The 27,995-nt window shown below is 40.7% G+C and overlaps 1 protein-coding gene and 1 long non-coding RNA gene across 7 annotated transcripts in view; one reads left to right on the top strand and one right to left on the bottom strand.

Moving 5' to 3' along the window:
* LOC136435189 (dynein axonemal heavy chain 3-like) overlaps nt 1–27,252 on the bottom strand; it is a 64,859-nt gene extending 37,607 nt beyond the window's left edge. For all 6 annotated transcript variants that reach the window (XM_066428448.1, XM_066428450.1, XM_066428449.1 and 3 more), the window contains exons 1-4: nt 26,976–27,252; nt 1,716–1,853; nt 643–734; nt 356–435 (exon numbers count right to left, since the gene is read on the bottom strand). In XM_066428448.1, the coding sequence (XP_066284545.1) occupies nt 356–435; nt 643–734; nt 1,716–1,853; nt 26,976–26,990 (325 nt within the window). In that variant the 5' untranslated portion in view covers nt 26,991–27,252. The remainder of the gene's footprint in view (nt 1–355; nt 436–642; nt 735–1,715; nt 1,854–26,975) is intronic.
* LOC136435194 (uncharacterized) lies at nt 69–15,729 on the top strand. The gene is made up of 3 exons (XR_010755816.1): nt 69–107; nt 4,279–4,363; nt 14,430–15,729. It is a non-coding gene; the product is annotated as an uncharacterized lncRNA (long non-coding RNA).
* Nucleotides 27,253–27,995: the final 743 nt, after the last annotated feature.

Below are 27,995 nucleotides of genomic sequence, written 5' to 3'. Positions count from 1 at the left end.
GATATGGTAATTTGAATAATAAAAGCGCTATGCCCTGTGTGTACCCACTAAATCTTAGTAGTTCAGACCGAAAACTTTCTGACATCCAAGATGGCGGAAGATAGGTGGTGAGTTGAAGATTCTGGTGAAATTGCAGTCAAATCTTGTGAAAGAGGGTAGATTTTGGCTTACTTCATGTTGTAAACTATACTAGAAAGTACTTTATCATGTTAAAAGGGGTTGAATACCGTGGAAAACAATAGTCTTTCAGTCATGAATACTCTTCTGATGTCATCCTGATACAAATCTTGTTACTGAAATAACATGTCAGAATGTCTGTCTAACCTTCTTTAGATAGTGTATCAAATTTACTTACCGAGATGCTTGTACAGCTCATAAATGGCTGAGGTTGTGAGGTCTCTTGCCGTGGGGCTGTAATTGTTTGCAATGGAGTCACTGCAGAAAGTAAAGAACATTATATTTTCAAACATTGTAACGTTATATCTTGTACAGACACTGTATCAATCAAGAAGGAAAGCAAATCAGTTCAGATTGTGTACATAGCTTGACATATGAAGAAGATGAGACACCATATTGTTGATTTTCAAAATATTAATAGATCGAACCATTAGATAGTACAATAAGATGATGAGATGCACTTACCTAACATGTCTGAAATATCTCTCTTCCTTCTGTGGTGCAGCTTTGGTCCGCGCACCAGTCTGGACAATCTTTGGCCGGTCACTTAGTGTCCCCTGAGGAAAAAAAGAAGTGTTAGTAATGCTCTCTGTAAAAAAAAAGTGGCATACAAACATGTATTAAAGGAACATTTGCCATGTAAGAATAACCATATACTCTGTCTTTCACTTCAGTGTTTTCTCAACAACCTGACATTGCACTGTACTTTCCTATAGCTAGGTGATACTTAGATGTTTTCCACCATATGAATTTCTTGAAATCCATTTGAAATGCACAAATCTTTTATGCAATACAGTAATTGATAATGGGCTATATGCCAGACAACATGATACTACTACTAATACTTGCTCCATACATTGTCAGTTTCCTTTCATCAATGGACTGGATATTTTCACTTTTCCCCCTCAGTCAACTGTGTAACAGTCCATCAAAGAGTGTAAGAGTTGTCTGTTCAAACTAAGCTCTCTAGGGTGATCATGTATAAAGGCATATTTGTGAACATAATTGAGGGACGGCCCAGTTAAACAGCTGGCTTTGTATCTATAGCAAATATGCTTGCTGGCAGGCAGGCATGCATGCTGTTTTTTCTGTGGGTTTTTCCCATTCAGTCCCACACAATGGCCAAAGAAAATACAGCTGTTTTCTGAAGATCATAGTTTGATTTACAAATGCACGTTCCTTGTGCTACCTCATCTACTATTTATGTTGTTTTAAGTAAATGTTGGATAATGGTGATGAGATCACTCTCATATAATGTGCCTAATATGTTAGACAGTATGTTTTCAATATTTTCAGCATTGCCACTGTGCAAATGACCTGCATGCCTGTTTGGTTTTAAAGAAAAAGATCATATATTATGATATAGGGAGCACTCCTGCATAAGGGATTCCTACATAGTGTAGATGATTAGAGAAATTCATACTGGAGATCAAAATATAGAAATGCTGACAGAAATGATTAATTCTACCTAATTCTGTCAGCTTGGCCTGTCAGGTTTGTGGCCTATAGATAGGAGGAGGAAAAGATATGCAGCTCACCTGTGGAGCATCCAGAGGAGGCAAATGTGAGATGATATCTGGTCGCTGTGGCTGGTACTTGACAAAGCTCCTTGTAAATGCACCCGAGCCATCAGGACTGTAGGAGAGCTGTTGGTAGACACCAGGACTGTACGATCTCTGCAAGAAAACAGGGAATAACCGGTTCTGTTAAAAATGTCACTGAATGAATGTGTCCCAATAGGTAAAATCAACAGGTTGTTCTACCTACTAGTACCATGCCGAGAAATGATTTCATGAATAAAGAAAATACCAAAGAGATTGTGGACAAAGGGTATCCTAAAGTGTATAAAAAACAAGACATTCTGAATTGACAAGCCATGCTTTTCAGTTTGTCAAAATAATTGCTAAGCCTTGTAATGTTGAGTTGGATTTCTTAATTCAGTCACCAGCAGAACGTTTTGTTACTGTTGGTTGATTGAAGCTAAATTCAGTAGTTTCTGTCAGTTGCAATTTAATCTAGTTATACAATGTATACATATTATAACACATTTTCCCCACACCTACAAAGTAACATAAGGTGATTAAGACAGACATTTGCAAGCTGATGTGTCTCATGTACAGGGGGGATGCATTAACCCCTGAAACGAATCCTTTGTCGCAATGAAGCACACTTTGGCACAGAAACCTGAGCTGGTAGCAACCTTGTAGGCAAAGGAAATTTGGCCCGATAACCATCTTTACTTCTGTAACATAGACTTAACATGATGGTGACATGAAGGTATATCAAAAGATGGTCTTACTAATGTCTTGTCATATCAACCACTTGTTTGGAAACAAGAGATGTGGATGGTTCCTGTTATCCATTATTTCCAATTAATTGGTAATTCTATCCGTGTGCATTAAGTGCACAGGAACACCACCACTTAACTGCAATTATGCCTATTGAAGGAAGTTCTTTTGCCTTCCATTGAGCTAGATTTTGACCTTGCTACTTACTGTACAATGATAAAGTGTACTTATCTATTCAATATGCAGTATGGCTGAGTCCTCGTATAATGACCCACATATTCACAAGACTCTTGTTTTGAATCTGCGTTGTATCAAGTGGTAAACCTCTACATAAAACAGCTCTCTAGTTCTGTACTTTTACAGTTCGTAGCTATTTATCATTAAGTTGGGTCAAGGTGATAAGATTTGCTCATTGCTTCAAGAAGTGTATTACTATAAGGCTTTTAAATTCTCAAGAAGGTGTGTCCTTAAAAAATCAGCATGCAAATTTCTCCATGAGAGTTGTACACCCTTCCAGTAATGCACATCAGGGTTCAGAACTCTGATAGTCTAAGCCAATAGAAAGATATAGAGCTTTGTTAAAAGGGAACAATAGTTGATTCATGGGGTTTTTGTCAGTCCCAGCTGATTAAGTATTTAGATAAAATCAACAGGATGAGGAAGCCATAAATCATAAATGTGGGAATTCATGCACAACCCATCCTTTACAAAATATTTGCAGCTATTTCCTTTAATAACATGGTTTGATTCTTCCTTATCATCAATATTTTTCTCATTGTCTGCAGAAACATGGAAACAACAGAGTGCAAAAGCTTACTCATGATACTCAAATATTTGACTGATTTGTAATTTGCAGATAAGATATTTGAACAGGTTGGAAGCTTTTGTTTTGTGAGGAATTTGCATGTCAATCTCCGTCAGTCAAACGGTTCTGCTGTCAGGGTGTGGCATAATCCTGCCAAGCCGTTATGCATGCTGCAGATACTGTTTGACCGAGGACATTTGGACCTACAGAACCTATCAAACCCTTTTGGATGAGAAGTTCTGTGTTAAATTCAGGTTTTTGAGAAACAATTTCATTGCATTTGACTTCTCCAGTGTCAAAGTCTGCAACTAAACACCCTACAGTGCTTGAAGAAGCTTGAACCTGATACTTCGGAGCCACACCCAAAATCTGTTTTCTTATTTTTCAGACGATTAATTGCAGTCCTTGAGCGCTCATAATGTGCACCTAACAGTCACACTAGTGTTTGGTAAAATATTCATCCACACTTAGTCTAGACCCAGTTTCTTGAGTTATGCTCCCATGCCTCTTAAGACTGAGCGAGATTAACTTCCTTGGTACTAAACTCTTGTAGATTATAAGAGAAGCTCCTTGTACATGAAGGAGAGATTTGATGAATGGGGCTACAAATAAGAAAAGAGACTTGGGAGCATCTGATTCAGCGTACACTTAAAGTTGCCTGCTGTCGACATCCAGACATGGGAAACATTAGAACACAAACTGCACTGTTAACCTTGAAAGAGAGAGGCATGAAAGTTTCTGTTGTGAACGAAGGGCCTGTAACAGGTGGTACGTGATGAAGACAAAGGACATGGAAGAATGTTGCTGCCATGCCCACCACAAGAATTTGTCAATGGCACTGGCAATAGTGCAAAAGGTATTGACGCTCATTGATAGTAGAACCACCGAATACTTGTAATGTGCAAATCAAAGGCAGAAATATGTTATGGAACACTGAATGATGGAACACTGAATGCAGAAATTGAGTCTGTCAAACTGATAACATTGTTTTGCTTATTGTTTTTCCAGGTGTTGTGATGAAATGACTGGAAGAATCGGTTCTTGGCAAGGCGCAGAGGTAGGACCGTTACCTGAGAAGGTAACCCCAGCTGGGGTAAGGCTTGTCGTGGTATTTGCCCAGGTCATGCTTACATGACTCTACAAAGCATTTCTCTTGTTAGAGCAAGAAAAACACAATTCCTTTCACCACAGACGGGAAGAGAATTGTCACAAAGATTGATATGCCAACTGACATGGTAACGGCAGACATGATTTTCAGGTGTATTATCCTGCTTCTGATGCGCCGAGCACTGTGTTCCTAGAACAGCAACGCTATACAAGTGAACCAAAGCCAGTGTAAGAGGTCCTCCAGTGTTTGTCTTCGCTGTGCATACAGGACTGTACTTGAGCCATTTCCATTCAAGACTCGGCTCTGTTTCTTTAACAAAGCAGCATCTCGCCACCGCTGGAAAATTATCCCCATTTTATGTGAAAACTACGTCTCAGATAAACAGAGTGACCTTTACAGCAAGAGGATGCTGCGGCGCTTTGGATAAGCCACGCTGTTGAATTTGGTATTACTACATCTGCTTGGCATTTGGAAACGACAAGGGTTGAAATAATACCATTTTGGTTTGCTCAAGGAGGAAATCAATATACTAAACCTGTCCATTAGGGAGAAGTTAATAATTACTGCCACTACATCAATGACGCAAAACACTGCGTATGTTGTACAAGTCCTAAACACCTGAGTCGCTGCATTGTACCCTGCTCTCTTTTTGCACCAGGAAATCATCAGAAAATGCAAATATGCCTTCAAATGTAAGCTATATACATGAAAGTCTTAAGCCAATTTTCAACTTCATGACTGTAAACCACCAACCTTCTATAATGCCTGTGTGCCCAGATATGTCTGCCTGTTGCAGGTATGGCTTGGGGCTGCTGATGACGCTATGGCTTGGCTAACAAGTGACATTTGAGTAAAACCTACAAAGCTAGGACAGACCCATTGGTCATATTCTAGGGGGGCGAGATGAGAGACGAAATGTGACAAAATGTTTGGATTTATGTTCAACTGTTAACCAAGTCAATGCATTGGTGAAAGAATCTTGTAAAATGAAAATACTATTCTGCTAGTGATGCTTATGTGTTGAACTAATACTATTATTGAAAGCTTTTTTTTCAGTTTCCCCCTTGCCAACAAAACATGGGAGGACCCAGTGTTAGAGCTTTGGCGTTGTTTGTGCAGGCTCTGCACACATGGCTTACACCATTCAATGTAAGAACCTGTGGCAAACGCTCACCTTCATAGAGTGCCAATTATAGCAAGTCCGACACCGAAAAGGCATCCAAATGGTAGACTCTGTCCTAATGGAGTCCCATTGTTTGTTTTACGACGTTACAGCATATTACCGGTTATTTAGGGGTTGATGTAACAATATGGTCACATCATGGGATGAAGCAAGCGGAAAGATTTAGGCATTGACGTAAGACATCTCCATCTGTTTGCACGTGGTATTCCAAACCACCTGCTTCTATGTACGCCACACAAGCATTCCATGTATTTCTAAATGGCAATGAGAAGGGGCAGACTCAATTTCACTGCATTACATGTTAAAAAGGTAACATAAATTACACATTTCATTGTGTGCATAGTACATAATGCTTTCTGAGTAGCCTGGTGTTTTTTGTGCACAGACTTAGTCTTTTACTTGTTGGCAAAACAGGATCAGGTAACATGTGCAGCCTTACAATTTGAATTTTTGCTGTGGTCATTCTGTTTTGATAATGTGGTGTTTTGTTGGGCTTATCAATAAATCATTGTGGGTTTTTTGAAAAGGCTCATCTCTGCCAAAAGAACAACCAGAAAAAGAGGCAGCCTCTTGAATGGGGCACGGCAGGAAGAGCCATTAGGGTGTGCCAGTCTCAGCCAACCTGTCTACATGGCACGTGTAGTGATCAGGATTGGCGGGAAACCTGCTGGAACCTGACACCTGTTGGCCATAGCAGCTTCTACAGGACACTGCTATTACACACACACACATTATGGTTTTATGCAGAGAGATGTTCATGATGCTTAGACCCCATTTCTGCCAGAACCAATGATAAAAACATGTTCAGAACTCATCCATACCTTGTCCACTTTTGTTCATTATAAACTGCAAAGCTTAAAGTATCATACACTCAAGGGATTGATGTCCCCCTTTGGCACCAAATTTGTATTTCCAGGGAAGTTATAGTGAAGAAACCTAAAGGTTAAGCTGTGCATTGGTAAAGGTCAGTGGCTGTTGAGCAAATATGTGAACACCGTGTACTTTCAGTGGAATGAAAGTAAATGGCATGATAATAAACAATGGCTAATTGCATGGGAAGATCCTGTTTGGTTGATCAGAGCAATTAGTTTCCAAGTCATATTGGTTTCTTGGTTACTTTATCTTCCTGAGAACTGTAACTGCAGCTGGGACGGTTGTCATTGGCACTTCCATTTGATACAAGCACCTTTATCAACATTACTGATGAGGAAGAGGAGATTTCCCCTTTTCTCTCCACATCTCTTGGAGGATTACGATATCAATATACAAGCCATGTTATATTCTTATTGTTTGTGTAGACCCTCTGCTGAGGGGTCCCACTTTTTATGCTAGTAAACACTGTCCTCAACCTGTAACATTCTCAGCCATCCTGGCAACCCAGGTATCTCTGCTATGCACACATTCTTGTTGTCAGGGAGATGCATTACCTGCCCTTCCCTTTGTTCAGAGGAAGGATTTGGAGAGGTAGAAACTGCTTGCCAACATTCCACTCAATGTGGATGCAACCACTGGTTAATATCCTGCAATATCAAATTACTGTAGATCAAATCTTCACTGCTATTTATAACACGGTCCGTAATAAACTGTAAAGCATTGTGAAGAATAAAAGCATGGATCCTGGCAATTTTGCAAGAAATGTCGGAAAGGAATTAAACAAAAACGTTAACAATGGGTAGTTTTTCTTATAGACCTTTAACATTTTCTTACTTTATCTAACATCAGTATGTAATTTGGCATAATGGGAAGTTGTTCCTGATTTAGAAGGTTTCAACAGCCATTGTCTCAATTCCAGTTCTGCCTGGACAGGAACTAAATCACATAATCTCCTGTTACTGTCTCCCCTCTATGGACACAGCTGTTAATGTGTTGATACCAATTTTCATGGACACGCCCAGTCATTAATGGAGTTGTTCATGCATTGTGTCTCAGATTGAGCTAAATCTGAAGTCTAAAGAAGACAAGATTTGCTTACTTGTAAGGTTTTCCTCATGGTAAAACATCTCTACCTAACAGAAAACTATCTTGCCATATATCACATGCGAGCATCATTGCCCTCAACTCTATTGTAACATGTTGAGTTTTTATATCCTTACAAGAGTTAAATGTGTCCATATCACAGCAGTATGATCACAACACTTAGATATGCCAATGACTCTGTAAGGCTGCAGACAATACAGTTCCCTATGACTGATTCCCAGTATACCTCATATCAAAAATATTTAGTCCAACAGGATGTTTGTTCAACAGGTGTTTTTTACCGGCAGACTCCTAAAATTCGCAAACCAGTTCCTCACAATAAGAGGCATTGTTCTACAAGCGTGAAGTAACACCAAGCAACCTGACCAAGCCATGAAAGTTTAGTCATACATACAAGAAGCTAGAGGAGAGACAGAGCTAATGCTGCATACCTGAGTCAGCCCGCCATGTTGGATTCAGGTGTGGCGTCCCCAGTATGTCATGCCCCGTGAGCCGTGAGTGTTGGCTCTGTGTACCCAGGCCCTGCATACATGACTGCCGTTGGCCCACGCTAAATGTACCCAATGCCAGCCATGTATGTCAATATTTGCAAACGGACTGAAACAAGATGTCAGAGGGGGGATCAAATGTCAGGGAGAATTAGCCCCTATCTTGATCGGGCCCTTGTGTCAGATGTTTTGCGTTTTTTTTGTACCACCAACGGGAACATTTGTGATTGGTTGGGACGGTCAATATTTGCATACAGCGTGAAGGGAAACATGTTGAATCACCTGCCGAAACGAGAACGAAAACTGCCACGAACAACAGCTGACATTTTCATATGTATATAACGATTCCCCTCATGTTTAAACTGATTATTTTTTGGAGCCCGCGCTGTGCCTGCATGCTTACATGCAGCTCTGCATAATCTTGAAAATCTAATTTTACTAATCTAATTTATTTCTGCTGATTGTTATTATCGCTTTTCCATTGTCAAGTTATTGTCAAAGTATTTCTAAAACCTTTTACTTGAATGGAAATAAAGCTTCTAAAAAGAAAATCAAAGAAATGCTGCATAAAGATGGGATTGCTCCTTTTCTTGTCATTATTTTCTTGGAGTGCCATACATTGCGCTCCTTCTTTGTTCATCCTGTGTATGCTAAGTGTTAAATCTTTCATTTGGCCTCAGAATGTGCTATTTTTGACAATATTATATTGTTAGGAATACTGCAAGAACATAAAGATACAGGTGGGAGTCAAATCCCACACTTGAAACCCATACTCAATTCTTCAATTTTATTACGATAATAACCTTTGATGCAAATTCATGCCTGCAGACTAATTGCAAGTGACAAAATGATAATGTACACAACCCACAGTGAACACACAACCTAGAAATGAATGAGTGGGAGATGTGTTCTTATTACCTCATTCATCATTTACCAGCTGGCATGTACCTGACTATTACCTAGATGTGTGTCCTGTTTTGTCGAAAAAGAAACAAATTTTTCATGGGAAAATAAAACTGTTAGCGCTTAATGCATCTGGAGTACAACACAAGGCTGATCTAACACTCCAGCACTATTCAAGCACTGATCTGGCACAGAAGCTTGGCTTCCCTCTCGGTTTCAAATGTCGCCTTTCATTCTGTTCTATTACCTTTTATGTAAGCAAACAGAGCTGGGGCTGCTGATTAGACTGTCCTCATGATAAAAGCTAGGGTCAGATTTTTGGGGAATATTTCTTGTTCATTCCAAAGACTGATATTTTGAAACATAATAATATAAATGCATTTAAGTTTGCTGTGGTTTCATCTTCTCGGTTTTCATGGTAACCTCTTCACGGCAAACTTGAAACTGCCGCAAAAATGCTTGTTTTGTCTTCTGTCTGCCTAACACAATAATGATTCAACTGTGAAGTGTGAACACTTCATTTTTCCTACTGCAGAATTAATACTGTGTTAGTAATGATGTCATGGTCACTTTTTATTTAAGATTCATTTGACTGCTTGTGTATGTTGTGTTGCTAGCCGCTACTTAATATAGGATTTTGCGATTTCAGTTGTTTACCAATTTCATGTGTGGTCTTGTACAGACAGCGCATTCACTGTATTTTATAAGCATGTACTGTATATGTATTTAGAAATTGTAAAGAGAAGAAAAATATGTGCTAGTTTCAATATTTTGCTCTGCATAACCAAGTGAGGCACCACAAAATTAAAGGATGAAAAGTTGTGAAGAAAACAGCAGATGGGGCAACTGACAGAAAATGCTGTGTATTTGCATATACATTTGAGATTAGCAGAATTCAGTCAAACTTGATTTGCTTTCAAATATGATAGGCACTGCTCTATCAGAATAATGAGTGTCATAGTACACACACAGAACATGTATGCTCAAAGTGCTGCAGTCATGTTTCAGTGGGGATGCAGTGCCAATGTATGCAGTAAGGGGGCTCTTATGTGGCACGATAAGCCTTTAGGTTTACAGTATTGGTTAGTAGTAACTTAGTACCTTTAGAGATGATACAATGTCAGGAATCCTGCCCTATTCCAAGCGTCTAGTAATATAAAACCACCTTGGCTATTTGGTTGTCTGTGAAATTTTGTATTGTTTGTAGACCATGCTATCAAATCAATTGCTGTACAGGGTTCATAGAGGTGAAGATTCAATATCATAGTAGTCACAATACACATCTTCCAAATAGGTACTATTTGGTAGTCAGCACTAAATGTATTAGTAACACAGTTAGTGTTAGAAATTATCTTTGCCATCAAAGATGTACTTATAAGATAGATAAGACTACCAGGACTGGCAAAGTCTGGATGTAAGGTTATTGGAACCCAAAGTAACGAGACAACAACAAAAATAAGTTTGAGAAAGCCCTACCTTTGGAGAAGGTTTTGCCCTTGTCATGTTTGTTTGTACCCTTTCCCAAAAGTCCTTTGAATTAGATGTAAAGCTAGCAGCTTACTGGGCTAACCATCATCTTATGCTGGAGAGAACCTTTTCCAGCAAAAGTGTCCTGAAGGTCTGATGTCTGTAATTTGTCTGTAATCCCAGAAGTATGCCTGTTTTGTCTCAGTCTATTAAAAGGTGTGAAATCCCATAAGCCTGGTGACGCAAACAAGATCATGATAATTAACTCTTGATATACCTGTATTATGATGCTATTTATGGAACCATTGGCTAAGTTGTAAAACTTTGAACTTTTCTTTGAACAAATTGAAGGACTTTCATCTGTCTTTTGAGCAACACGATGAAACATCAAGTTAAGCTGCAGGAATAAGATCAACAACATTGTCCCCTATTTCCCAAGAAAAAGTGTTTCACACCTCAGAAGCCCCTCCCATATCATTGTCTTCATATAGATCGCTATCTCAACTTGGGGATACAATAGTTGACCATTTCCTACTGACTTGAAGATGTTTCGTGACACATCGTGATTTGAAATTAGCCAGTCCTATGATTACTAGTATACACAAACTCAGCGCCAGGATGCCCCCAGGTAACACACACATTTCTTTGGGTATCCGACATACTAGGTAAGAAAATTGTTGGTAGATTTCTGGGAAAGATAATTTTATTTTTACATTAGCCACAATGGATGAGCTGGTTTGCTAGCAGAATTTGGCCAGGTATGTTACCAACCAATACAACAACTGGATGTTGTTGCTCATAATTACAACAAAAGAATGTTAAATCAACTGTGTGATTTGAGTTAAGTATCCAGGCAAGGGTAATATGTAGTTAAGTCTGTGATATTTACATGTAACCTCCTAGGCCGGTCAGTCCATTTGCTCCTGATACTTTCCCCATCACCCCAGATGTTTTCTGGGTTAGAGGACCTTAGAGGCAATTAGATAGCTTTATCACCTCTTGGACAAAAAAGTAAACATTAGATACACCCAAACCAACACACATAATGCTCTTTACACAGAAAAGGGAAATCTTTATTCATTATTGCCTAAGGCACGACTACTTAAAAGTAACAGAGGATCAGTTACCATGGTGATAGTCATAACCCTATCTTGAACATCTGTTCTTTTCACTTAGTCAACATTTGTAAAAAAGCATTCTCACAATTTGGGCAGTTTTACTTGAATGAATTCAGGTGTTGTTATATTTTGCAGGTGGGAAAATGCAGTGAAATTTCTCATTAAACCAGGGTGAACTGTATCTCAGGTTTTAGTACATGTCTTGTCCCCCCACACTTGACTTAGAGTTATGGACTGCCTTTATCATGTTTATGTCCATTGGAGTTTACACTCTTGTAGACTGCAATTTGGAAGAAATCTGCTAGGGAGTGGTGAGGTTTCAATCCTTAGCAAATTGTCTCATTTCTGTTTTTCTTTAAATATGGTTCCTTTAGAGGGCAAGGTCTAACCACCAAAAGAGAATCAATTCAAGAAATCAACCACTCAATTCTTTGTAAAACTTGTCTTTTGTGGGGGTAAGTTTGTTTGCTGCTGCCATATAATATAGTTAAGGAGAACAGGTATTGCAACACTGGCAACATCGAAGCCCTTTACTAAAAACTCTCAGCACATGATGGCTGATTCCATTATGATCTTGTTTGTCATTGATAACATGCCTAATGTCTTGTAATCCATTTTTATTTATTCTACTTGTTTGACAGGAACTCACTCATTTTCTTTGCCCTTTTCATTTTCTCCTCCCAACGTATGTCGTGAACATTTATCTCAATTCACCTCCTGTCCACCGTTCCCTCCTCCATTGCACAAACATCATTCAGTATTAATTACGCTTTTGGCAAATGTTGGTTTTCCCTAAAAGTAACTGAAGCATGTTGACAGAACATATTGCAAATGGGATCTCTTTTTCCTTGTGGAATAAAAGCTAAGTTGGTATCAATGGTTCTGTTGTTTTTCTTTCCCTCCTATGAAAACATGTCAGTTTCACCCAGAGACGCCATGTTACCTGTGCAAACATCCCTTACCTGACACGGACTCACCTTACAGGTGTGTTGTCTACTTGGCAGATGGTACATTACAATTAATCCATACTGTCTATGTTATAAGAACATTACAAGTGGTAGTTACATGTTGGCTTAATTATAATCTATTTATTCAGTTACAATGAGGGCATCATCTAGGAGAGGACAAAGGAGAGTCTTTGAAGATGTTTAATACCTTTCAGAAGTTGAGTACAAGACATGTAATTCCTACTTAGTATTATGTTCCGACAAGAAATTTAAAAGCCTATACTAAAGTATCTCATAGAATACATGTATATTTGGAAAAATTTATTTTTTTATCTTATGATGCAAGCTTCAGCTAAGAATCATGTCAATTGTACAAAGAAGTCTGTGATCACAAGTTTGCCTCATTTACAACATTGTACCCTTCAGTTTCCTGTCTAAACCTGGGTGTGAGTTAGAAGTAAGATATCTCATGTTACTGTCTATGCCTACATGCCATGGGCAGCAGTCATGCACAGGTGTATTTCAGGTGTGCACATTAGCTAACACCTATTGACAGATGTTAAATCCTCACCTGACCTACCAGGATACCTTTCTTCATACCTTTGCCTCAAGGTTTTGCATGTGCTACAAAATCACAAGGTTAAAATCCTGACAAACTCCATCAAGAATGTCAGATTGCCTTAAGCCCTGATTCTTGTTTTATCAATAAAATATATTTGCTTATTACTTTAGACTCATTTCACCAATGTCCTATACCTGTATCATCATTGTCCTCACATTTTGAAAATATGGTCTACATTCTAACACAGCTTTAACACAACTGATTAAAGTTAGTATTGATAAGCAAAAAACTTTCTGTAATACATAGCTGAAGTTATTTATAGTTCATATGATATGGAAAAGATGAACTGGTATATGCCATATAGTATCAGTCACTTGCACATTGACATACCTGTGCGTGATGTTCTCCCCCTACCCTGGCTGCTATGACCTGAGTCCTGCCTGCTCTCTCTCTCTTAACTAACGGTCATCTCACACTAGACTGAACCTGCATGTACCATGGACCGAAATTTGGCGGGAATCTGCACACGTCTCACCTGCATCTCGGCACCTTTTCACGCTTTCTAACCTCGGCAGAAAGAACGTCTCAGTTTCAACTTAATACATGGCTGCCTCTCTGCATAGCATGTCCAGTCAACTTGCCGCAAAAATTCATTTGAAAGACAGGAATTCTATGTGCTTGTCGGTAATGTTTTGGGGAGGCAGTATCTTTTGATTTTTTGCAGCCAGCATGTCCTGTACAGGTTCATTCAGTCCTGTGTCCTGTGTGTTATCTTTGTCCTAATGCAGACCATGGTGCCCATATGACATTCTTTGTGTCAGAGGCATTCACTGTGTCTGCCTGCATAGCTGAATTGCTGCGCACCCATTGTTATGTGCCGGATCCCTTATTTTTGTTCAAAACAGGATTTTATCTTCTGAAAGATTTCTTTGATGCTTGTGTGTGCGTAGTCTATCTGCATTTAAGTTGCAAAATGCAGAGTTAAAGACAAAAATGTATTATCATCCCGGTGAATGCTAAATATGACTGACTTTTTCTCCAGAATGATCCTATGATTTTAGTTTTTTAAGACTTTGATTTATATATGGAAACAATGGAGCCTGATACTTTATCAATGCTGTACATGTATTTCTTTGTAATCAACGTTACTTTGTTAACCAGTTATCATAAAGCATGAATGCCAATGTGTAGAAACAGGTAACACCTACCATTTTGACCTTTCTGTTAAAGAAATGAAACGAGAACCCCATTGTCCCCAAAGTCACAATGTGTGTTTTAAAGTGATGACAAACAAATGAGGTTTTCGCCTGACCAAAGTGGATTTGAAGGCCGTACAAAACATTAACGTGTGTGAATGGAGTTGTCCTATTGTTGTTAGTGACTGGCACATGTTTTGATTTCTTCAGGTGAGGTCAGCTATGGCATGTCGTGGCCAAAAGGAACAGGCCCAGACAATACTGCAGGCTCAACTACCACGGGCGAAAGGAACACAAAGGGGGAAGAAAATGCCACCTGCTTGAAAAGAATGACCCAAGGATGTAGACAGTACCAAAGAGTTCCTGTGAAAATATGATATTTAGATTTTAGATTATGATAGTGCAACATATTATATTGTTATGGATTTATAACAGTTACAGTGTCGATTCCTATTGGAAACGGGTGGGACTTGTCATAGTAACGACCTAACAGGTAGTCCATGGAAGTTTGTAGTGTTTGACCTCTTGGGTGTAAAAAGATGGCGGCAATTACCATGACAACGGAGACGCTCAACTGATCGAGATGGTAAGCCAGCCCCTAACAAAATGACGGCTTCCTTAAACAATTTTACGTGTATCTCGACACTCTATAAGCCGAAACATATACAGTATTTCTGAAAAGTACTGCTACCTGGCTTACGTATTCTGAATGTCGTATCCGTATCTGGAACGAAGCCTATGCACAGAAGCAGGCCGGTGGATTTAAAGGTTAATCTTCTTGCTATAGAATAGGATCTGCGAAATAGGCTTGTGACCCAATTGCATACCCTGTTTCACAGTGGACAATGCCTGCTAACAATCCCTATATCTGTACCTTTTCATAAGGCATGTGCTAAGCGAACACTGCCCTCTGGGCGCAACAGTTTCGCACGTATACTCTACAAATACTAACATTGAAGACATACCACAAGGTATTAGGTCTGGCTTGTCTTGTAATCTTCAGAGAACTACTGACCCCAAAGTCTTAAGGAACAAAACATCTACTAGAGTCTGTTTAGATGGTGTGGGACAAACCACGGAAAGGTGCGCCAGACAAGAGTAATTGTCAGATGGAATGTAGTGTATCGTATATTCCTTACGTTACACAATACATACAACAGGGGTGCTTTGTCTCTGAGGTACAAACGAATTGATACCCTGCATTTCTGTGGAAATATGTCAATGAAGATAACTGTATGTACAGCCGGGTCACAATGTGTATATGTGCGAGTTTCTCTCGACGATCGAAGCGATAACTCCCTGGTCCCTGTCATCACGATCTAATATGGATGTTTTCTTTTTAATTGTCATTCGGTAAAATGCACAACGACAATCTCTAGGACATCTAAAACTATGTTTTTGATAATACATAGATTACGTTTTACGTCCAGTGTATTTTGGAGAGTATAGTCTGACATCCTCCACATACGTTGCATGGATCAACATGATTAAATTCTTCTTTTACACAGGACTACTCGTTCATCCTCCGAGATTTATCTTACCTACCACAAATTACACGGTGTTGAAGTCACCGTTTCCTGAGTTGCTCAACAGTATGAATGCACGACTGCTTCATTGTATTTGATCACTCTGGGGCGGCGGGTCAACTAATTAGTATTGTGTAACATCACAACGGCGTAAGGAGGAGTTCAACCGTAAATGAATAACATGGACCCTAGTAACCCGTGATATCAACGCGGAAATCCCTAATCAAACCTACTGTTATAAAAGTGCGCGACCCAATACTAAACAGATAACATGAAGATTCAATATTGAGAACTTAATAACAATCGTCGAAGTAAGTGTCTCGTCTAAGTCTTGAAAACCAAGACGTCACATTTTATAAGCTTTCTTCTGTACTTCTTTATTTCCTTCTTACTTTTATCAAGCCAACAGTTAGAGATCCTGCTTGGAACCCATTAGAACCCAATATGGCGACGCAAGTTCCCATTTTATCATATAGCCATCAAGGACAATGCAGGCAGCGCGTACAAATAACTGCTAGTCCCTCACATCGCAAAACAGTCACAGAAGATTGTTGACCAAAGCACAAGGTCACGTCTACACCGTGACCTTGGTTAACCCGCATGTTATTCACTCTGAAACCACTCAGAGAATGGCTGCAAACATACTTGAGGTCAAGTAGACTAAAAGGAAGCGGTGTTGTCCTTTACTTTTTGAACTGGGGCGTTAAAAACAGCCAGTGTTAGTTCTTCCGTGGCAGACGTGTTTTAGAATCGTGCTTTTTTGGAAGTCCGACCCAGACCAACGTGCTCAATCTCCCTACTGTGAATGATGACGTCTGTTCTATTTGCTCTTCTTTCAAACAGCCTTTACGTGTTTACTGGCTGATTGGAAGATGACGTCAATGCGACATACATTGTCTTGAAAGTAGCCATAATGACCGGAACTCACAGTAATCACTATTTGTCCTATTCAGCATAGGGCATACATTGCTACACGTTCTTCATGTAGCTTTCAGGGATTAGATTTTGAAACGTGACAAATTTAATGGTATGCAACACGCTTTCCTTGAAGACAAACTTTGCTCTTGTATTAAAGTGTTGCGTTTTGCGCGAACACGAGTAAAAAGTAGACGTCAATACAGTCAGTTTCCCTGTCATCGATAAGGCACAGCGCAAACAGTTCGTGAGGTTTCCATACTTACGGACGACTATTAGTTGTTTACAAAGTTGACTATAATCGTGCTTAGGATTACGGCGGTGCAATTCCAAGTTTCACTCGGTGGAACTTGTTGACTTTGAACACACCCCGTCCCCATTCAGTTGTGGGGGCCAATGACTTGTCTGCAGTCCAGAGAACATGTTTCCGAGCGTCTGTGTATCAATGCGACCTGACGTCAATTCTTCAATTTACTCCATCGAGTTCCTCAACTAAATCATTGACTAGAATAAATAACATGAGCTTGATTCTGATTTGAAAGTAAGATAAGATTAGTGATTATTGTTGAGAACAAGAGGTATATAGTTGAAGAGACAAGGAGCTTTCTAAAGCTTTGAAAATAGTTCGTCAACAGTGGCAGAACCACTGTTATAAATTCTTGTCAACAGCTCACTGACCTTCATGTTTGTACTTTACGACTTGTTTTGTTGTCATAGTGATAAATGCGACCCATTCATTATTCTTCAGATTAAGATGATTACGGTTATTATGGGCAATTAGCTCATGACGACCCTCGGGATTAGTCCGCTTTCTTTCTGTCGTAATCAATCTCATGACCCTTTACCCCGCGCGTGTCTGACCTACAGGGCAGTTACGTTTTCCGTTGAAGTATTCAGACTGAATTGAGTATTCGATAATACATGCAAGTATTGCCTACAAGAAAATACAGCATCTACATTCAGCTCCCACACACCCACTCACAAATAGCACTAACGTACATTTGTCAAATTTATCCCTGTATGTCAGAAAGGGAACAGACACTTGTTGATTCTTGTTATCTACAGTCGGAGCGCCGTCTATGTCTTGAGTATGGATACAAACAAGATCACTTCGTACTTCGTTCCACACACGTATGAACTGCCATGGTGGCCTACCTTGATTGACATTGAGGCATTTGACCTCTTTGTCGTTTTCTTTGTGTGTATGAGATTTATGGAAAGCAAGGTACCGATTCCTGTTACTACATATGTGATGAAAGTTGGAGAAAATCAATTTAGAATGTGCACAAATAATGAAATAGCAACAGAATATAGTTTTTGTGTTCTCATTTTAGAAATTCTGACGACAAAATTATTGCGCATTATCCATTCTGAAGGTCATTGCTGCACGGTGTAACTTTCCATATTCGGCTGTACTTGGCACCTAGGTCTTTTGGGTCAGGTTTGTTACTAAACTTGACCATACGTGTCTTTTGAGCTAAGAAAGGGTGGAACGTCAACCAAACAATGTTATTTGACCAGCCTCAAAGGTCCCTCCCAACCGATATCTGAGGCATGTTAAGAATGCCACATAGCCGACCAGTACTCTGTCTGCTTCCCAGTTCTGAATGCTTTTGCCTTGGCGTCATCGGCTTCGAAATGTTTGCCTGAAAGAGTCGTAATCCATACCAGTGGTGATCATTTCCCATAATAAAGTAAGATGGATGTGTTTTGACGTTCAGTTTCAGCATATTTTCTGAAAAATCTCTGGAAAGCGTCATAAAAGATCTCAACTGGTAATACATATCTATGTGTCTTCATGACACCTGTTTTAGAAATATGCACATTTCCGATTATATCATTAAATGTAAATGTCGGTTGTGGATCAAAGGCATCTGAATTATTTATTTGTCGTGAAGAAGGACTATAACAGATGTGTAAATCAAACTGGTTTTAGAATGTCCTAAATGTTATAGTATCTCAAGTCACTTGAATTTGTAATCGCTAGAATAGGTGTCGTTGAGTATCTCAACATTTGACTTATGCCAGATTAACAGGAAATACCTAGCCCTAGCCCTAAAGGTAGTTGCTTGACGACGTTGGCAACAGGTATAAATGTCACTTAACGGGCAGAATCAATAATTGAGCCCAACAATCCCTGGTCCATCCGGCAATTTGCTCAGCCAATATTTACTCCTTCGTGCGTGTCAACGAGATAACGGGGTCATTAAAACCCTACTCATAGAGCACGGCACTCCAACACAGGACCGTTCTTGTCGTTTGTGTATACTGTTTTAACGTGTCGGGTTGTGTTAAGTGCTTTCTGGGTCTAAGGAGTTGTTCGTGTTTGTTCCCTCCGAAAGATCTCTGAGAATGAGCTTCCTCTGGTCTCTTCTGGTACAAAAAAGGCAGCTGGTTTTTCGGCACTCGAGGATACTAGATGTCCAGACGGTCTTGATTGAAATGATTGATTGATCAGTCTTAAAACACTTGTAATTATTTTTCCAAAGAATAATACTTTGCCTGTAAAATAAAAGAACCAAACAACAAACCAATGTACTATAACTAGTATATCTTATTACTACAAGCCACGAAATCTACTATATTATTTGGCTTCTCTTTTTGGTTGTGCAAAGTGTTTATTAATGTATAAGGGTAGTCTTTACACATATAGCAGACGCCAGATGAATTTAACTATTACGTGTGTTTCAGTATAATTTATCGGCCGCTATCGCAAATACCATCTTCGATATGTTGTAGGACGGTGATTGATGAGAAAATGTTGACTCCTCTGGCCAATAGTAATTGCAAATGCCACCATGGCGGCCGTCTCGCCATGACGCCTACACCAGGCTCTCACACACGACAAAGTCAACGGCCAACCATCAAATAACGGTCTTATTGATTTTTGATTGCCCCAGAATGTTAAGAGCAGCAAATCCCTGCTCTGTTTGCGTAAGTAAATGTATGCCCAGTCGCCATGTCGTGTCTGTTACTATGTGTAAACCTGCTGAGATGTTTGCTGGCTGTGCCTTACTTGACGCGGTTGAGTATGACTGGACATTTATTAAATCAGAACGGTAACACGTTTATAGTCTCCTTTTTTATGTACCAGGAATTTAACGAATGACGGTTAGCTATGTGCACGGACTAAGCGTTCAAACGGTCGATTGTATGTATGTAACAGTGGTCTCGTTGTGAAAAGGAGAAGAAATGAAGAAAGGTGACGGTGTATGTACAGGTGCAAATCCATTGCCTTTCACCAGGTCTTCACCCAGCGACGCTAAACTCTATGTAATAAACAAGGACGGGTGAGTTTTGTTCGTCGCCGCCCTATGTCGCTATGTACGGTCGCATTGAAGTAGTCTTAACTATATTGGTGAGTTATGACCTATCATTGACACACTAGCGGTAATTTGTGATGATTGAACATACCAATGACCCGCTATAGCAGCCATGGCATTGTAACCAACATACTACCATAAGGCACTAAAATGTCCCCAACTCGAGAGGACCGACGTGGAGGTATTTACGGTGTGCGATTAAACGATCATCGTTGGCAGAAGAAAAGTGGGAGGGCGGCAAGACTAACTTCTAAACAACTTCGAAACTGTTATTTCTACATTTTCCGAAGGAAAGGCACATCACTCCCGCAAATTTGTTTTAATGTGTTGGGTCGGTTCTGATCAGCTGCTGCCCAAACGGAAAGCTTTAATTATGGTCATAAGCAATGTGGTGCCGACGGATAATTTTGTGTTATAGTTAAGTTTATTTTGGACAGCCAGGAGATAATGTAAACACGAAGGAAGCAATCACTATCGTTGTGTTGATTAGGAGATATACAGTATTGTAATGTTAGTAATGTTACTAGTGCCCCTGCTCATACACATTACTACAAACTTTAAAGAGTAGCAGGGAAAACATCGATCTGATTACGCCACAAAAGGTAAACACTACCGATAGCAGGTAACCCTTTTTACACTCTTCTGAGTGAAGTGACCCGTCCCCTTGGAAAATAAGGGCCGATAGCCAAAGAGAGGTCGTGGTTAAGTGATCTAGAGAGCAGTAGAGAGAGGTGGGCTCAGAACAACAACCAGGCGAGTACGCCGCTCCACAAAAAGTCTCCATTCACCCGAACACTCCACCGTCCATCACCATTCCCATTGTGAAAACAGCTGTTTTCAACTCGCAGTTTATTCTGTGGACGTTCTTTGACTGTTAACGCCGATGGGTTGAGAAGTGGGAGCATCTTTTGTGCGGAAATGTCAGTGGAAAGGCTTGAGAACGGTCCGCATCACACACAGCTGTCGATCGAGGGGCTGATGTTTATTTTACGCGGCGTTTTTCGGACCTTTTCACTATCCAGTCCTTCTGCTATTTGTCTATATACAACGTTTCAGACCTGTTGGCTCTTACAGCGTTCTTTGCACAATTTCTATGTGTTGCCAACAGCTCAGGTACCTGGCCAACTTTTCCAACACTCAGGCCATACCTCTGCGTCATGGATCTGCGTGCAGTTTAACCAGAGTCAGCCCTGCTCTACTGACTGTTACTGGTTGGTACGGCTCTCACGAATGTCTTTTCCGCCTTCTAGGAAAAGAAATGTTTCAATATGGAACAAACATGGGAAGTAAATTGTTGAGGGACTGAACTCCAAACAACATTACAATGTTATAAGGCCCTACTATGCTAGTTGGGGCTGGCACGCAGTGTGTCCCAGCAGGGCCTGATCAGGGCGGGGAATCTGTCCAGGCTGCCGTTCAGGGCGCGCTAATTTGACAGGTCCGCCAGGCCTGGGTTCTACATCTGGAAAACTGTAGGGTTCTAACACTGTATAACCCTCCAAACTTTCGTGAATTACTGCCTTCTGCCCCCCTCCCCCTTATGTTATCGTCGAATTTCTAGCCAGAAAAACCCACCAGACAAGGAAATATCAAAAAAGCATGTTTATTCTTATTTCCACGGGAAAGAGGATTCACATGGCTGTTTGACTCCTGACTAGTAAACGCAACAGCGTGTATTATAGACCCAAAACATGACGATGTTTTCGGTAGAAGCATGCATTTACCTCACCGAGTCCACCATCTTGAATCGCATAGAATTCTGGGTGAAAACACGCGCTGTATCTAAGCAACAGACTTTACGGAATTTCCTAGAGATTAAATTCACGTGACAGGTAGGCGGAGCCTCAACCCGGGCTTCTGGTGGAAGTCTGGAGAATGACCTGGGGGCGGGCTAGCCTGGCAGCCTGAGCTCCCACAAGGATTTCGTTAATTGGAACAACAGGTCGGGTCTACTCGGGGGTCTACTAGTAAAGCGGGGCAGTCTTAGTGCGGTAAACATTGTAATGGTTTTATCAACACTAGCTTGAATAGCCTACCGACCAACACATGTGTATCAACAATAAGGCGAATGCCACAGTTCGATGGTCACCCAAAGGTCTCACTGTTGTGACTATTTTATCCAATTACCCGGTACACGGCCAGACCGATACAGGGCTGCAGATTTACCGGGTAACGACGTTACATGTGTTACACAACTTGTGGTCATTGTTCCTGCCGTAACACTGTCCTAACGGGCGCAACCCGACCCTTCCCCCCGTAACCCTACCCGCAATGAGCAACAAAGCACGGAAGCTTTTAACCTGGCTGCTTTCTTCCCGTTTTAATCCACTCAACAGATTAACAATTATGCTGTTCGCTAGAGCAACAAAGGTAGCTGGGACAGGATGCAGCATTGGGAGACCCTAGATGCCCTTAATTTTGTTTTCCAACTTACTTAAAGTAGAAAACGCAATGATTGTATCTCTACTGTCACGGTTTCCTGAGTCAAGGAAGTTACATGTGGTGTGTACTATATTTCCGTTTTCCCTATCTCACTCCCCTCTCAAATGGTTTATCTTTATTTGCTTAGTTGCATTTCACATTGCCTTAAACCTGAACCCTTTTCTCATCCATCCCATCCAAGCCGTACCTGTAATTGTCACCTGCCCACAGTACTACACATCTCCACAAAACAACAGCGAACTTTCCCCTGAGTTTGAAGGCCCATTTGTTTTGTTCCAGCATGTTTGCTTGAGTGCCTTTGGAGTTTATCGAAGCGCCTTAGTAGTCAAGACGCGCTGTTTCAACGTCGGCGAGGATGACTAAGCACGTGTCGCCTAGCAACAACAACTCACCAGGTGTCACACCTGTAGAGAGGTGAAAGGTTACCTGTGCTGGTGTTTTTGTTTCTTTGGTGGCCTTGTTCATGAATCCATGTAGTACTGTCCCTAAACCCATAACCTTAAGTAAAACTATTCCCTCCTCTTTACCTTACCCCCAATACTCTGACTACAACAACAATAGCCAACTTTCGAACCTGATTGATCGCTGAGCGCATTAGCCCTTAACACAGACCACAGCGCAGTCAATGGTCTCGGGTAAAAGATTTATAGCTTGGCCTCCAGACTTGTGTATAATCCCCAATAGTAGCGGAAGGGCCCTTTGTGTCAGTTCGTGAACAGTGTAGTGTAGTCACATATTCAAAATACACTTAGTCAAAGGGGGGCAACCCGGCGATGTCCCAGCGTTAGGGATTAACAGGGCCACCAAAGTTCTCCGCCAAATGCGATGACTCGAGACAAATGAGTTTGCCGGGGATTATCCTCCACTAAACTGTAGTATAAAGAGAGTGAGGTCCTTTGTGACATTGCTAAGGTGTTAAACAATTTGACGTAAACGTGACTATTCACAAGCTAACAAAAGTACATTGCATCATCATTGGCAGACTGGCAATCATTATGATGTTAGCGGCATGGTTAGGGACGGATTGCGTCGTGACTTATATGTCTCACCAAAGATACTTACTTACACAGCTGTGCCCACGGGACTGGTTACCAATCCACTCAGAAGTCGATTTGTTTTGTGACTTACATAGGATGTAGCCATAGTCATGTAATTGTCTTAAGATATCAGCTAAATTTAAAAGAAAAGCAAACGTCTCAGGTTTCAATTGTTTAAGGTACAGACGCAATGGTCACGTAGATGTATTCGGTTGCCAACCATTTCTGTCTTCAACTTGATAGACAGTATAGTAGATTATTGAACCAGTACTTTCAATCCTTTTTTTGGCTGGACTTGGAGCGACAATAAGAAATGATAAGTACAATACACGGATGGAAATGTCACAAATAGCGGATTACATATATTCCAAACACGCACATACTGTATCTGTTGCTATTTATAGTGCAGTCAGGTTTAAATGTTAGCTTGCACTTGCACGAAGTTGACCGATTACAGAAACAGAGAGGCCAGACGCAATAAATTACAGTATTAGTGATAAACTATGGACTTAAAGTTGTCGAAATGATACTAATGTGTATGCACTCAACATTTGGGAACGTATGATTCATCTTTTCGTATTTTGTTAATTATGTCTTTTAGGAGTAACATCTTAGTAAGTAATCTTCAAGTCAATAAACATTTCTTCTGGAATGCAATATACAACATCATATCAACGGTGCCGGTTTCTTGCTTAACATTATTCATATTAATTACCAAACACATATTGTTAAAAGCAATATTCAGCAGTACATCGTAAAGTAGCTTTGATTTTGTCTCCGCAGCAATGAAAAGAATGCCGTCCCTCCATGATTGTTGCCATGACGACGCCGTATCAAAGCTCGGATGGGTCATTAATTAGACTGTATACGTACTCTGCCCCCTGGATGGTGGTTAGATCGATAATTGTACAGATAGTCGCCCGGGAGTCCTGCTGCGGTGCTTGTTTATCTACCAGTTAGACATGTTCTTACAATGACTTTTATCGCTAACTGTTGCCATTAAATGTTCTTGAAATATCAATTGCTTTACGTTAGTACTTTCTAGTACTCAATGGTATGTATGGTTGTGGATAACGCTGCGTTTCCAGAGAAGGCGCCCCGTGGGGATCTATGGATAGATATTTTCATACCAGGGAGGATCCTAAGCGAAAATGGATTTGTAAACAAAACATGGGCAAAAAATGTTTACAGAAAACACTGTTTGTCAGTAAAATCCCCAGGGAAAACGTGAGTTTTTCCTGACAGACAGTTGTGGCCATACAGTAGTACGCAGTGCAGGTACAATGTCATCACATGGATCCCATCTTCGTTCGAGTCAAACCGTTATGGCCATTATCGTAAACACAATATCAGGTCCGACCACACACCTGCAGAGCACCAATAACGACAACATGGCCCCTCTATAGACACCAACAAACACCACGGCGGCACACATGGCCCTGTGGTAATCATTAACTATACGAGTTGGGAATGGTATGGTCAGTTGTCAAAAGCACGTAAATAGACAAGCGACAGGGAATGGAAAACAATGTATCATTCTACTAATATCCTACCTAGTGTTATTTTCAACTTGAACGTTAAGTTAACCCATGTCACCTTGAGATGCACATTGTGCCCTTTCTATACGAAAGACGCGGCTGACTTGACCTGATTCCTTTGGCCACAATTTTTACGAATAGATACGTCTGAAGATAAGCCAAGCCACCCCACACAACAGTGGTGTTTTATACTGGTAGAACTTGCTCTAGATAAAGTTATAACTCTCGTACTCTCCACATTTTCCTCTTCGTTATATCGATATCTTTGTAACATAGTATTGGCTTTGAGAAAAAACACAGAGAATTTCTAAAAAAAGATCGCCGAGATGATACCACACATCACCTCACACACTTGTCTTGAGCCTAACAAGTAGACCATTCTCTTATAACATATACTTAAAATCTTCAGAGGGATCATCAAAGGTTGGAGGGTAGGTCCCTGACCTGCTCAATCGTCACACTCCGCGTAGTTTTAACCTGACTGTTTTTAAGGTATAAAAGATAGCGTGATGTGCCGATTGTGTGACAATATCCAAGTAAAGCTTGCAGCAACCACTTGTTTTCATGGTTTGTAACACACGTAATCATGTTTCAGTGTAATCCACGCCCTCCTCTCTCACCTAGCGAATTCTTGTAAAACAGGTATTACCGGTTTACCTGTAATAAAACTTTCTTACCTGTAATCAAACATTCTTTCCTGTAATAAAACATACTTGCCTGTAATAAAACTTTCTTTTCAAAGGTTCTGAGAAGTTGTTATGAGTACCATGACCTAAGCTCAGTGAGTAGAGTTTAGAATAACGTATGGATCAGATCGAACTCGGCCGACCTTTCATGTTCTTCTGACCGACACCGACGGCTTTCAGACCAGTCGTTATTGATCATGATGACTGTTTAACTAGGTGGTATAGGTCGATACAAGGTTAACGGTAGGTCACGCTACATATACGGACAAAACTAACAATCTGCGCTGGCGCTATCAAAGGTGATTTAGTGCAAGTTTTATAGAGTATAATGCCTGTTATTTCCTTACGTAACGTCACTAGATGATAGATTTGAAACTAAGCGGATTTGCTGCATTGTGGTAATTAGATTGTCATTTGGACTATCGGAAGAAAGGCTTCCTATAATAACAGCTCTGACTTGTCAGGTATGATCTTCTAAACGTTGATGTTCTTTTTATGGTTTACTATCCTAATGACAGCTTAGGCCTAGCCTGGGGCTACCAAATATTTGTGTTTGTTTATAGCTGAAATGGGTCATTTGAAACATGAGTTATTGCAGGGACTCCTTGTTATGTTATTTCTATTAAGAACTGTCCATCGGACGGAAGGAATGCGCGTCCCATGAACACTATTATGTTCCGGTAAGCCCATGTTCTTCCTCTTGTTGTCAGAGGCTCGCAACAGGTGAACAGTGGCGAGGTGACGTCACACACAGGCGTACCGCGGTACAGATTTTGGACAATTTACTTGAGCATTACCAACAGTCTTTACAGATGATTCACCCTTTTCTAGGCCTGTAAACTACGGAACTGTAACACACCTGTCAAAGTCGAGGGGCCCTCCCCCTCCCCCATCGCCATACAAACAGCGTCACTAACGACGCACACTGTAAACACGTGCCTTAACATGACATGCCCCATGGCAATCCTTTGATTTTGGTCTTTTTACCAAGATAACGATTTTTCACGTTTTCTTGTGAGCATTAGCACTTATAGCAGCAGACAACGTGTTCTCTATTATCCCCAGGTAGTTAGGTATTTCCGTATTTGGTCCAGGAAGTCAGCGTAACTTAGCCTCACTCGGAACCACACCTGTCACAGCGGCGCGTTTACTCGTGCCGATCTGGGGGACTTCGGTACATTTATGTACTCTCCTGTGCTCAAATCTGGCCAATAATGAACCTTACGTTCCCCGCACGTTGTTGTGGTATGTAGCTAAGGAGGTAAACAACAATACAGTACTGTACATACCTCCCTGGTCCCCATGCCTGGCTGTCAATCCTCACTCAGGTGCGATCCCAACAAATCCCAGGTGTGTGTTGTGCCGGTCTACCTGTCCAGTACCGTCCCCCTCACCTGTCCGACAACAGTTCTCGCCATGCTGCCCTCTCCCCAGGTGTTCCCGTGTGTACCTGTTGCACTAGTGTTGTTCCTGTGGTCCACAGTGCAGTCGTAAATAAGACCAGTGGGTTCAGGGCTCTCCACACAACCATGGACCTTTCATTGGGGGTACGGACCATTCAGCTGTGCCCGGATTTACCTTTTGGGCAGGTCCAGTACAGTACACTGTTCAACGTCCGACCGACCGGGGATTATAGAAGCCCTTGGGCCGTACTGCGCTAAAACAGATGACTACGTTGTGCAACTGTGTTAAGGATAGTGTGGAGAACTAGTTTTTCAATACAAAATACCATTAGGAATGAAATTTTTCCGGCAAAGTCTGCATTTTTGAGTACATTGCGTCGAAAATGGTCTCTACCAAAGTCCAGAGGACTGCAAACGCCCGACACGAATCACATATCTTGGGTCATGTTTGCTTTGTACGTGTAGTTGGGGTTGAATGGCGGCGGCCGTACATGCTGTAGTTCACCCGCTTGGTTTGGTCGTTCCTTATGTTTTTGCCATCAATGTCGACGATTTTTGCTCTATTATCATATTGTTTATCTGGTAGCAGAGTGTTTTCATAGGTACACCGTGCCTTGTGCAGAGTGGAAACAAACTTATCTGCAGTTTGAGTGTCTATAACATACAAAGTTGATATATATATAGTTCGTGGTCAGACTAAGTAGCTTTTCTGTCATACATTAAACCAAATGTCAGAGAAGCTTGTACACTTAATGGCGTATAACTGGCACCTCGGCTGTGTTATCTGAAGAAGCTGTCATCAGGCGACATGCTGGATAAACCGTGTCCATGGAGAGACAGGGGAAACAGTCTATATTTGTTCTACAGTTTTATTTGCTGTGTAATGTTCCGTTTCATTTAGCTGAA

Source organism: Branchiostoma lanceolatum, chromosome 5 (assembly GCF_035083965.1).
Source record: "Branchiostoma lanceolatum isolate klBraLanc5 chromosome 5, klBraLanc5.hap2, whole genome shotgun sequence".
Taxonomy (NCBI): Eukaryota; Metazoa; Chordata; class Leptocardii; order Amphioxiformes; family Branchiostomatidae; genus Branchiostoma; species Branchiostoma lanceolatum.
Note: the sequence above shows the minus strand (reverse complement) of the source record. Positions and strands in the feature narration are given on the sequence as shown.